Source organism: Ambystoma mexicanum, chromosome 5p (genome assembly GCF_040938575.1).
Source record: "Ambystoma mexicanum isolate Mex_15411 chromosome 5p, UKY_AmexF1_1, whole genome shotgun sequence".
Lineage (NCBI taxonomy): Eukaryota > Metazoa > Chordata > Amphibia > Caudata > Ambystomatidae > Ambystoma > Ambystoma mexicanum.
The window spans coordinates 654,365,194-654,377,445 of NC_090930.1; the positions used below are offsets into that span (position 1 = coordinate 654,365,194).

The 12,252-nt window shown below is 46.7% G+C and overlaps 1 protein-coding gene across 2 annotated transcripts in view; it reads left to right on the forward strand.

Moving 5' to 3' along the window:
* ARL13A (ARF like GTPase 13A) overlaps positions 1-12,252 on the forward strand; it is an 890,733-nt gene that overhangs the window by 398,946 nt on the left and 479,535 nt on the right. For both annotated transcript variants that reach the window (XM_069613008.1, XM_069613007.1), the window contains one exon: positions 9,049-9,154. In XM_069613008.1, coding sequence (XP_069469109.1) covers positions 9,096-9,154 — 59 coding nt within the window. In that variant the 5' untranslated portion in view covers positions 9,049-9,095. The remainder of the gene's footprint in view (positions 1-9,048; positions 9,155-12,252) is intronic.

Sequence of the window (12,252 nt, forward strand, 5' to 3'; positions counted from 1 at the left end):
GTTAAAGTCTCAAAGAAGGAGGAGTTGAGTGGTCGGGACCAGGAGGGAAGAGGAGAGGTCCGCCCACTCAGAGAGGAAGGAGGAGATCTGACCAGGTGGTTGATGGATGGATTCCCAGTAAGAGAATGGCCAGGAGAGAGAGAGAGAACCTGCAGACGAGGCATTCGAAAGAGGAGTAGGCCTGCATAGGAATGACAGAGGCAGGAATCCACTCAGGGAAGATCAGGGCTACACCCCCTCCGGAACGGTTGGATCTGGGAGCGGAGAGGATATTGTAGCTGTCGGGGAGGAGAGTGTCAAAGCTTGGGACAGAGTTGGCCGTGAACCATGTCTTGGTGAGACCGAGGACATTGAGGTCAAGTTCCTACAGAAGGTGGCTGATGTCCCAAGATTGTTTGATAGCTGAGCAAGGGTTTAGAGTGGCAATATGGAGAAGTTTGCGTCCTTGAAAGAATTCCGGGGGGGGGGGGGAGGTACAAATCAGAGGTAACCAAAAACAGCAGGGATTTGTCCACACAAATACCCCTTATTTTATGTATCCAACCTGCATCAGATAGGTCAACTTCTTCTTCATATCTTCAGGACTGGGATTCCCTAAAAGGCCTCCCCGCCGCCATGCAGAATAAAATACTTGACCATGTCCCTTAGGTCCTGAAATGACTTGCAGCACTGAAACGAGTTTAACTGAGCATGGATCCATTTTGTGGAATACATTTACCTTTGGCCGTCGAGATTGTGCCTTACTCAGCAATGCTTACCGAACTTCGTCAAGTGTCTGCCCCACATGTCAGACACCCACTAAGAAAGTGAAGCGAGTGGTACGTTCCACTATTGGGATATCCAAAGCCACCTTTCTCAACCTTCCTCGGAAGATTATGCATAGAAACCCACCTTGTTCTCCCCCTACTACAAATACTCTTTAAAAGCCTTTCTTGTCTTGTGCGCTTTTTACAAAAGAGCAAGCTACACTGTGCAGAAAACATGCAACTCTCTAGGCAGGAGTCACCTTGAATTTGGCACCAATGTAAACCACAACTTACTCCATTGTTTGCATCGCTAACTGCATTCATCCATAACCCAGTTTACGTTATACTGCAAAGCTGCCTAGTATATTTCGAGAGCCATATGTACACCCTCCTTCTGTCCTCTTAATATTGAGATCACCGAAAAGCACTCTGAGATATGAGTAAAAGGTACTAAATATCTCAGATAATAAATCCAAAATATCCATAACCAAAATGGTGTCTGTTTCCGATACAATTAAAGTGAGTGAAAGAATAAATCTCCCTTTTAAAGATGAGTTTATACCCATGATGTCCACTACCTTGACAAGCAAAAACATGAGTGCAGTGGACAGGGAGGACCAGGTTAGGGCTAGTCCGGGGAAGAGAGCCCTCAGGCAATTGCTGTTAAGGGATGCTGGGGGGATTCTAGGGGGGTGGTCTGGCCCCTTTATGACTCTGAAGGGAACAGGACCCAGTTGCAGCGGCAGAGGGAACGTTAGCACAGGAGGGGGAGGGGGAAGGAAGAGAAGAAAAGAAAAGTCTTGAGAAGTTTCCGGTATTAAGAAGAACTGACTCAAGTGTGAGGGGGTCAGGGTGGCCGTTCCAGAGAGTGGAACCAGCCGAGGCAAGGGCTCTACCTCCCACCCTCTGTTTGTTGAAACGTTAGAGCTGCACAGAGTTGGAGCCAGAGGACCGAAGGACTCTGGCAGGGAGATATTTAGGGAGTGAAAGATGGATGTAGAGAGGTCCCAGCCCCAGACAGCCTTGTGGATAATGCAAAGGGTCTTGAATTTGCTCCCTGCAGTGACCGGGAGCTAGTGGAAAGATTTTAGGGCTGGAGAAATGCAGTCCCTGGGCTTGTGGCCAAAGATAAGTCTCACATTCCTATTCTGGATTAGTTGAAGGGGGGAAAGAGGCAGATTGAGGAAGAGGCTGTTGCAGAAGTCGAGCCTATAGAGAAGTAGGGGTCTGGAGACATTGAGCTTCTGGGGGAAGAGGAGGAAAGGTAGAATGCCCCTGAGGAAGTGGAGCTGAAAGTTGGACTTCTTGGCAAGGTCTGTGATGTGCGGAGAGAAGGAGAGAGAGGAGTCAAAGATGGGCCCTGAGGTTTTTTGCCTGACAAGTGGGTGAGGGGAGGGGACCCAAGCAGGCTTGGCAGAGAGTGGGGGGGGCAAGGAGCAGGCATCCCAATTAATAGGATCTCAGTCTTACTGGTATTAAGGCAGAGATCATTAGCAGAGCACCATGCCTGAAAAGCAGTCGGGTATGAGGGAGGAGGGGGAGGAGGTAGAGGATGGCAGTTTGAAGGAGAGCTGTGTGTCGTCTGCGTAACACTGGAAATGAGTGGAGAAGGTGGCGATCAAGTGGGCCAGATGGGCCTGGTAGATTTCGAAGTGCCATGGTGATAGGCTAGAGCCCTAAGGGATGCCACAGGTAGAGAGTGAGGTGGGGGAGAGAAAAGGACCCTTTTGTACTTGAGAGGGTCTGTTTGAAAGGAAGGAGGTGAGCCACGCCACGCCAGTGCCCTGTCCGTGATTCCTAGAGTATCATGGAGACAATTTATGAGGATGGAGTGGTTGACTGTGTCAAAGGCAAGAGAGCGGAGGGAGTGTTTGAGTCCTGGTTAGAGAGCAGGTCTTCACAGGTGTACAGGAGAACTGTTTCCGTGCCTCTGAGTGCCCTGAAACCAGACTGGTGGTCATGGAGGTAGCTAGCCATTTCAGTGTAGACGGTCAGTTGGGGGATGACCAGCTTCTCCATGAGTTTGCCCAAAAAAGGGGTGATAGTTAGCCGGGCAAGAATGGTCAGCAGGCAACTGTTTTAGGAGAGGGTGCACAAGAGAGTGCTTAAGGGGTTGTGGAAAGGAGCCAGTGGTAAAGTAGTGGTTGCAGAGGTCAGCCAAGGCTGGGGCGAGAGAGCCGATGTTGTCCTTGATGGTTATGGAGGAGAAGGGGGGCAACTGTTCAGAGGAAACTTTCATAGAGCAGACAACTCTAGAGATCTCGTCTGGTGCAATGGAAGAGAAGGAGAGTATGGGAGTGTGGGGAAAGGGGGGACCAAGGGAGCCAAGAGAAGGGGGTGGGGTGGGAGCAGATGGCAGAGGTGCCAGGATTTTCAGAGTTTTGGAGGAGAAGTGGTTGGCCAGTGCAGAGTGCTTCGAAGGGAGGAGGAGACAAGGAGACTGCAGTAGCATTGGCTGGTTCTTTGCAGATTTTACAGAGCTCAGCCGTGTTATTGGTGGCTCCATAGATGCAGGTTTGGACATGAGCCCTCTTCTTGGAGCAGATCGTGAGATGGTGTTGCCTTTGGAGTAGGCAGCAGGCCAGTTTGTCAGAGGATGAGCTAGATGCCTGCCACTACCGCTCTGCATCCTTACACTTGGGTTTCAAAGCTGCCAAGTCGGAATCATTCCAAGAGTTACTTTTGGAGGCAGGCTTCATGCAGATCCTCATGACGGGGGCAAGGATGTCCAGTCATGAGGATCTGCATGAAGCCTGCCTCCAAATGCAGCTCTTGGGATGATTCCGACCAGCACTTGACTGAGTCAGAAGGAGAGTCCAAAGAAGGGGGTGGGGGAGATGAAGGAAGAGGCAAATTCAGCAACTGACCCACGTTTCCTCGATCGAATGACGGAGAAGGAGACTGGCAGTGCGGGTGGAGGCATCATCACTGGACAGGTTAGGTCGAGGTGGGATGAGAGGAGAGAATGGTCAGACCAGGACAAAGGGGTAGTAAGAGGATAGGAGAGTGGGGTGTCTGTTCAGATGAGAGCATCCAAGGTGTGTCCGGCAGAGTGGGTTGGGCCAGAGGGAAGGATAGTGAGGTCATGAAAGAGTACAGTAGCCACATGCAGAGAGTTGAGATGGATGTCAAAGTCCCCAAGGAAGATACGTTTGGGGGAGGAGGCAAGAAGAGAGGAGGACAGGTTCGCCCATTCTGAGAGTAAGAGGGAAGTTGTTCCGGGTGGCCTGCAGATGATAGCAAGATTAAGAGAGAAGGTAGGCAAGACAGATAGCCTGCAGACTAGGCTTCAAAGGATGAGAAGGTTTGAGTGGGGATGATGGAGGCAGGAACCTAATCGGGGAAGATCAGAGCCACTCCACCGCCAGGCTGGGAGGGCCTGGGATTGGACAGGAGCTTGGAGCTCTCAGGGAGAAGTGTGTCAAAAGCAGTGACAGAGCTGGCCTTGATGGGGTGGGGTGTCACCACTGGGGGGAAAGAGGCAATGAGGGAAGGAGGGAGGAGGGTTTGGCGAGAGAGGGGGGAGAAGTTGAAGAGAGATGGAAGACGCCTGTCAAGGAGGAGGTTGGGCTACGAGCCCTGGGTAATGGTAGTGCCATTGTGATATACATTAATTGTGCATTTGGAAGATGAGAAGTGAGCAAGAGCCCTTCCCATCTGATGACACCAGTAATGGGAGAGGAAGAGAAAGGGGAGAGGACAGAAACCGTATGGGGAGTCCATAAGTCAGAGGAAGGAACAGCAAAGAGAATGTCAGTGATAGTCTGTCTGGAGGAATCATTGATGTAGGTGACTGCAATGCGTAGGCTGGGTAGGAACTCAGGAGTGCCTTTTTAAATGTCTTCCTTCCAAACTTCATGGGAGAGGGGGATAGATGATGGAAAAGCAATTAGAATATATAGGAGAGATGGAGAGCACCATGATGGTAGAGACAAGAGGGGTCGGGGGATAGCAGGGGAGAGGGTTGGAAGCACTATTCAACAGTAGAATCTCAGCAGGCGGCCAAGCAGGCAGAATCAGTGAGCACAGTAGAGATGTCCAGATTACAATATCATTAACAAATTGGAAAGCACACCTACATTTGAATTTGCCAGAAAGCACTAAAAGGTGATACAAAATGGAGGATGCACAGTTGGAAAGTACACCATATAATCGAACTAGGGTTTTAGATTTTGTTTTGTCTTTTGAAGCAGTGTATTTAGAAAACAGCAGAGAGCATACAGTAAGTGGCACCACACAATGAATATTACAATTGGTGCAGGGATTGGAGGTTATAGTTAGGCAGGTGGGGTAAGGAGCACGAAACAACAGAGAGAAATCAGATAGTTCAAGGGAGGTATGCAGAGCAGGTCAATGTGATCCATTTTGCTTACCAGAGCAAATTCAAAATCAGGGTGTTTAGTGGTCAAAGCCTGCAGTGGTCCAAGTCTGTGTGATTCATTTTGAGAAATGTTGCCAAGAGGCAAAGGGGTAAGGAGTAGTGGCAAGGAGTGGTGCTCCCTCCAGCTGCAGACAGGGCTAGGCAGGTGCCTTAGCGGTGGGCCTTCGTCGGGGGCAGGGAGCTAGCTCAGCCTGCCGACTCTCTGATTAGTGTTAAGGCTGCTGGTCTGGCCAATCACAGAGGAGATGAGGCAGGCTGATGAGGGCCTCCATTGTGATACATGGCATTGTCCATGTTTGAGCTGCTTACTTCCACATGCAGTGGAACAGTCCCACAGGGCTGCTACAATGAAAAAGAGCTGAATTTCAAGAAAAGACGCGCCAAGGACAAAGGAGAGGTCAGATGGCACCCACCAGATAATTTTGAAGCTGGCAGCAGCAAAAATAAATTCAGATTAAGCCCAGCTACGCTTACCTGAATTGCGTGCAGCAAGCAAAGGTGAAAACAAATGCCTTGATGTCACAGGAGGCTTTTGGTTGCTGCTGCAGGCTCCAGGTCTCGTAGAGAAGTGAGGACACAAAGGGCTTAGTTGTGGGCCTTCGTCGGGGGGGCCGCTCAGCCTACCGGCTCCCTGAGTAGTGTTAAGGTTTCTGGTCTGGCATTATAGCGAGCTGGAAGTATGTGACAAACAATCTCTATACCAGGTGACCTTGTTACACAATTTGTTTTAGAGTGGGGCTCATGTTTATTATTACGTAGCATAAAAAGCATTTGTAAAATATATCCGCAAATGTTTAACGCATGTTTTATGAGCTGCGCCATATTTTAATTCATTTGTATGGTGGTGGTAGTTAATGGAGGAATGGATAGAATTGCATGCAGGGGACCTATTTGCACATAAGGCCAAATGTAACAAGTCCCATTTGTGCAATTCATGTATTTAAATAAAAGGACTCCAAGGCCCACCTTACGAGTTTGCTGGTATCCAGCTGGATATTCCCGCAGGATACCGGCAAACTGCCCCTACCATTAGCGGTGCCTGATGGTTCCGGCAACGGCAGGAAATCCCCATCCCATAGAGTCCCATAGCACTCCATGGATGGGAATGCTGCAATTACTGGCACTGGTATTACCTGTGCTGATAATTGCTGCATTCTTTAGCCTATGGGGCCCTGATTTACTGGCAGGTCAGGGCTAGATGTGGATCTGTGGCCCCCAACGGCAAACATTTTTCCCTGGTGTGGTAAAAATGCTGGTGCCAGAATTACTGGCAATTATACCAGCATTTTTACCAAAACTGTAATGAGACCCTATATATTTCTTCAAGTGCTAAAAACACAGTCCCATACAACAGGAGAGTTATCAGACTATCATTATTTTGTATTCTAGGACTTGTAGTTTTCCACTCAACATGTGGCAAGTAAAGGTACAAAGATATTCTTTTGGCTTAATGCGTTTCTATAAGTATTTACATATGGTCAGGTTGCTTAACTATGGGATTTGGGTACTTTTTAAGTAAACACAATAAATGTTTTACTGTAGTCCATGAAAGCCAGCAACTAACTATATGTGCCATGGTGCGCTCAGAATGGATGTGGTAAAGTGCCTAATTTCCATAGGGGATTAAAACCCAGGTTTACTGCTTAACAAATGGTGTGTAATCTGATTGAGTCTTAACTGCAGAAAGTGGACTCCTTACAAGTGATTAAGTTCATAGTATTCAAAAAATAGCAGTGCCTTATAATGGGGCAAACTTCATGATTTAAGGGACACAATGCTACCCCCTTGTGTTCCTCCATTAAGGCCCCCTTAGGCTGCCACCTAGTGTTAATGATTCAGTAACCCTCCTTCAGTTCCCATATCACTTAATATGACATACAGATATATAGTTTCACCAACCAGTCACTGCATCAGAGACTGTAGCATAAGATACTGACAGTAATTGTCTACCCTGCTTCTGCCAGTCACCACAGTTGCCTGGGCAGTTCAGAGTACTACCCCAAATGAAAATTAGTAACACCTCTTGCTATGCCCGGGTTATGCTATGTTATTGAGCCTTGCATAACATACCTTCACCCCTTCTCATGGTTTTTTGGAGCTTCAGGATCTGTACACTGGCCCAGTAGACTAACACAGCGCAGGACAAGGATTCTATTTGCAATGTTTTGTACTCAGATCTGAAAAGATACGGTTGTCTGTGGTGTAAAAGGTTTTAGCTTATTTAAATTGTGTGTGGCTGACTGTGATGTCTGTCAGAGTGGTGTTTAAGGAGTTTGGCGAGTTGGGTTGGTGTATCGGTGGTGGGTTAGTGTGGTGTTTAGGGAAATTTAGTGCACATATTTGTCTTCGGTTTGGTGTACCTTCCACTATTTAGCCAATGTTGTTTTTGCTGCTGGAGTTGTGTATGTGGAGGTGTGTTGTTGGCTAGTGGATGCTATGTCAGGTGACACTACGCAATGGCACATATTCATGGACCACAGCATCTAGCCAGTGTCCTGGGACCTCCCTTCTGGCTGCCCACTGACACCTCAAAGACACTACACGTGTAGCACAGTAATGGCCCAAAATGTCGCCCTCACAATTACGACGGCCCAAAATGATGTTTGGGGGAAGATGATATAATATTAATAAAGGGAGCTGCGGGGGTCTCCCCCCGCATATATATGTGGTGTAAAGGGGGTTTAAAATAAAAAAGTCTGCATTTTCGTCTGTCGTAATTATGACTGTCGCAGTGATCATATAGATCCGTGACATTGCCCAAAGAATGCACATTTTGATGGTAACTGCCAGTAAGATGTTGCTGTGGTTGTGAGGTGGTGCATGGTTGGACTGGTCAGTAAGATATTGCTGTAGTTGTGAGGTGGTGCGCATGGTTGGACTGGTCAGTAAGATATTGCTGTAGTTGTGAGGTGGTGCGCATGGTTGGACTGGTCAGTAAGATATTGCTGTAGTTGTGAGGTGGTGCGCATGGTTGGACTGGTCAGTAAGATATTGCTGTAGTTGTGAGGTGGTGCGCATGGTTGGACTGGTCAGTAAGATATTGCTGTAGTTGTGAGGTGGTGCATGGTTGGACTGGTCAGTAAGATAATGCTGTAGTTGTGAGGTGGTGCATGGTTGGACTGGTCAGTAAGATATTGCTGTAGTTGTGAGATGGTGCATGGTTGGACTGGTCAGTAAGATATTGCTGTAGTTGTGAGGTGGTGCATGGTTGGACTGGTCAGTTGGTAGTTAGGATACAGATCCAGCTGCATTGCGCCATCATCCCTTGTAAGACTGAGTGGTGCTACAGGGTCTATGTGATCACTGCGACCGTCATAATTACAACGGCCGAAAATGCCGACTACAGCAATATCTTACTGCCAGTTACCATCAAAGTGTGCATTTTTTAGGCAATGTCACTGGACAAATGTGTATTCAATTGGACAATTGGTTGCTAATTTGACACTAGTTAATTAAAATAATTCTTTGACACAACGGGTATGGGGAACCGTACACGTAAATTTGCCTCACCTTTACAAAGTCTTTGAAGGTACCTTCTCCCCTGTCATGTGACGCGTTAGCCCATCCCTACGTTTCGGTCTAGTTACGCCCCTGGTCAAATGGGCTTAAGTTTATGGCAAAGATGTGTATGAATTCTCTTTTGTTTGGAGTGTGTTCCCGTGATTATCACGTGAAAGCTGTTTGAATAATCAGAGTATATTTCTGTAAAATAACGATTTAACTATCATAGTTTACAGCGATTGATTTGGTAAAGAGTGTTCATTTTAGTACCTTATCCTAGACATGATGTAGGCAGGAACATAGGCAAACATCCCCAGGCATGTATGCAAGCATGTGTGTGTATCTGAATCCTCTAGTAGTGCTGTGCAGCTCATGAGAGACATTAATTAACACACCCTTTGCTCTGTTCTTGGATTTCAGGATTAAAGGGAACAGGCACCACCTTATGTGCTCGGCGTGACTGTACAATGTTCCATCTCCTGTCCAACTGCTGGACGTGGGTGCAGATGAAGCAGAAGCCAATAAGGTGAGGTGCTGGGTGACATCAAAGTCCCTTTTATTGACAGACAATCCATGGCACAATTTCAATTATATGATTACTCCAGAAGAAAGATGAGCACACCGGTCCAGTGAAACCGCTAGCCAACTATGACGCTGGTTATTGGTCGTCTTTGAGGCCAACTCAGTCTATTAAAATGGACCTTGAATTAAATGAATTCAAAGCGCATATAACAAAGAAGATATGCCATTTGCAAAATGTTTTTATTAAACTGTTGAACCACAAGGTTTGTTTGTATTGTGATGAAGTATAGCATCTGTCAAACTCAAGCAAAATATGAATATCATTTTAACGGCGCTTGGCTACCACGTGCCCCACCCACTCGCTAACTGGACTGAGCGTGCCACCTCATTGCATACTACGTTTAATTATAATGTATTAATTGTTTTGAAAACATCGTCACTTTAAAAAGCTTCTTGCAATTTCAATTTAACTGCATAATTGCTGCTCAAAGTTTCGATCTTAGCTCTTCCTCAGGTGTTGCCCCAGAGCAGTGGAACCGCTTGCTTCACCATTCACCAGTCTCATCTTTCTACAGCTTGAAATTGCAGAAAGGTGATGGTGTTTTTGAACAAAACGAAGCAATTATAAATACTGATTTTAAAAATAAGAGACACATTCTCCAGTAAATGAGTGGGATGCCTGATGCAATCAAGGTTCCTCCCCTCCCTTTATGCACCCCTCTCCCTCACCTTTTGTTTTTCTCTGGCTCCACCATAAATGTTGTCAGGCCTAGTACGGTAGTCGCCTGTCTGTTTCCATTTCCTTCCAACTCTCCCCCTCCCTTCCTTATCTATGTCTTAGTTCTTGCACTATCTGAAATGTTGTCAGGCCAAGCATGATAGTTAATTTCACATCTTTACTGTTCATGGTCTGTAAGAATGTCTTTGTATTTTCCCTTGTTCCCTCCCTTGCCTTGAAGCGCTTTGAAACACATTGTGTATAGGCGCTACATAAATAAACTATCATATCAAATGCCACCGAACTGATATATTCATGGTCAAACTGCACTCATATTCCGCCAGCTGCTGCATGTTGCACAAGCTGAACCCGCACTACATGCACAAATAAACGTTTAGATAATCTAGGCAAATGACCCTTCATTTTGTGTTTTATGTCAATATAATTCCAGTTTAACAGACCAGGCAGGATCTGAAAGGCATGGACAGTCCTGGACACACTTCACATGAAAGTGAGGTTACAGGAGTCCTACTAGATAAACCTGGAGTAGGTAGAATATGGGTGCTGCTCCAGCAATGTCACAACCACCGTAAGGCACAGAGTGCAAACTTCCAACAGAGCAGACGGTACACCTGGCAGCTTTTCAGGTTCTCCCTTTTAAACATGAGCTGCCAACATGATCATTTGTAACCCCTTCATATGGTTGTAAGTCATTTTCTCGATCTCACACCTTGCATGACTCTCTGAAAAAAGCAACATTTTCAGTTTTTTAAAAGATTTTATTTTTTTCGTTTTTTGTTAATGAGGTTTTCACTTCCATACTCCCCTTCTTCCCTGATCCTACACCCTTTCTACTCTTCCACTTTTCTTTCCCCTCTTTTGTTTCCTTTTTGCCCTATTCGTCAGTATTGAGTTGAGAAATGTAGATTCTCAATTTTGTTCATTTTTATAACTTCAAGCCCTTTGTCCACCTTTTGCTCAGGAGGTTCGGAGACTGAAACATCCTTTTCAGTTGTGCAAATACCTTAGTACCAGCAGGCACTTACCCCATCACCCATTGTCACAGGCAGTGGGACCAGCACACGACACAAGACTGAATAAGTGGGGTACAATTCTCTTGTATTTATACAAAACACAAAGTTTGGAGTAAGGCCTATGATGTATAACAGAGAAAGGTTATAACAAAAACAGCGATATATCCAAATACGAACGTGTAGAAGCTTAAGGATAACACAAGCAGGTGAAGGGGGCGTTCAAATCCTAGTGTAATGTAGGACCATGGTCCTGGGTCCAGTTTCCCTGGTCTAATATAGGAGGAGTGAGAGATTGTGGTCAGGGTTGTATTGCCCCGTTTTGATCCTAGAAAGTGGCATGCGGTCCTTGAAAGGTCTGATGGTTCCTGGGTCCTTCCTGCACAGTCAGCAGCCCTCTTTCCCTCCTTGATATGATATGATAGGTTATTTATAACGCGCTTAATAGATGTGTAGCACAACCACCAGTCCTCGGCCCCTCAGCTGTGACGGTTCAGGGTTCATTTGATGGCAGTCTATCTGTTCCCCGTCTGGTTTTTCATGCCTTATTATGGTCATGTTCCCCGGCCAAGACTGATACACAAATTCAAAGGGGTATTATGCCTTCTCCCACTCCTCGGTCTGGTTACCTAGCCCCCAGCAACGCTTGCTCATGTTTTCCAGCCTCTCTCAGCTCTGACATTTTATACAAGCAGGATCTGGATCAGGGCCCCCCAGTAAGTCATAGGCAAGGGCCCTGCCTTAATAATGCTAATATTGTGTGACTTGTTACAGACTCTGTCTGTTCCTCTCCGCACCTCCTTTTTTCTGTACAGCTCTCTGATTCTCCACCTCCTAGAGCTCTCCTTCTTCTAGTGCCATACTTTAAATCACAACTCTTTGCTTCTCTTCTTCCTCCCCCTAAACCATGATTATAGGGACCCAGGAACAGTCCATTGGGACATGGCCACCGAAAGACATGACCCTCCCGAGTAAGAAACTTGTGGTCCAAACACGAAGGCTGGTAGGCGGGCACTAATGTACCCATTCCTCCTCATACATTCCATAGATTAGCAGGCCAGGCATGGGACAGAGGCCCTCGGGGTTCCCCATGTGCCAGGAGGAGTCTCCCCCCCCCCCCGAGTCTCCTGAGCCACCCTCCCTGGGGCTGTACAAGGAGACTTCATCACACCACCATGGCAAAAATGTAAATATTTGAAACCCTACATTTTGTTTTACATTTTCTGTGGATCCCCCCACAATGGTGGGCCAAAACATATCATACTACACTCATCTGGGTGTGAATTATGTGGTAGTAGAGTCCACACACAGCTCTGCCAGGATAGATGTGAAAGCCACTAAGCAAAGGTGGAG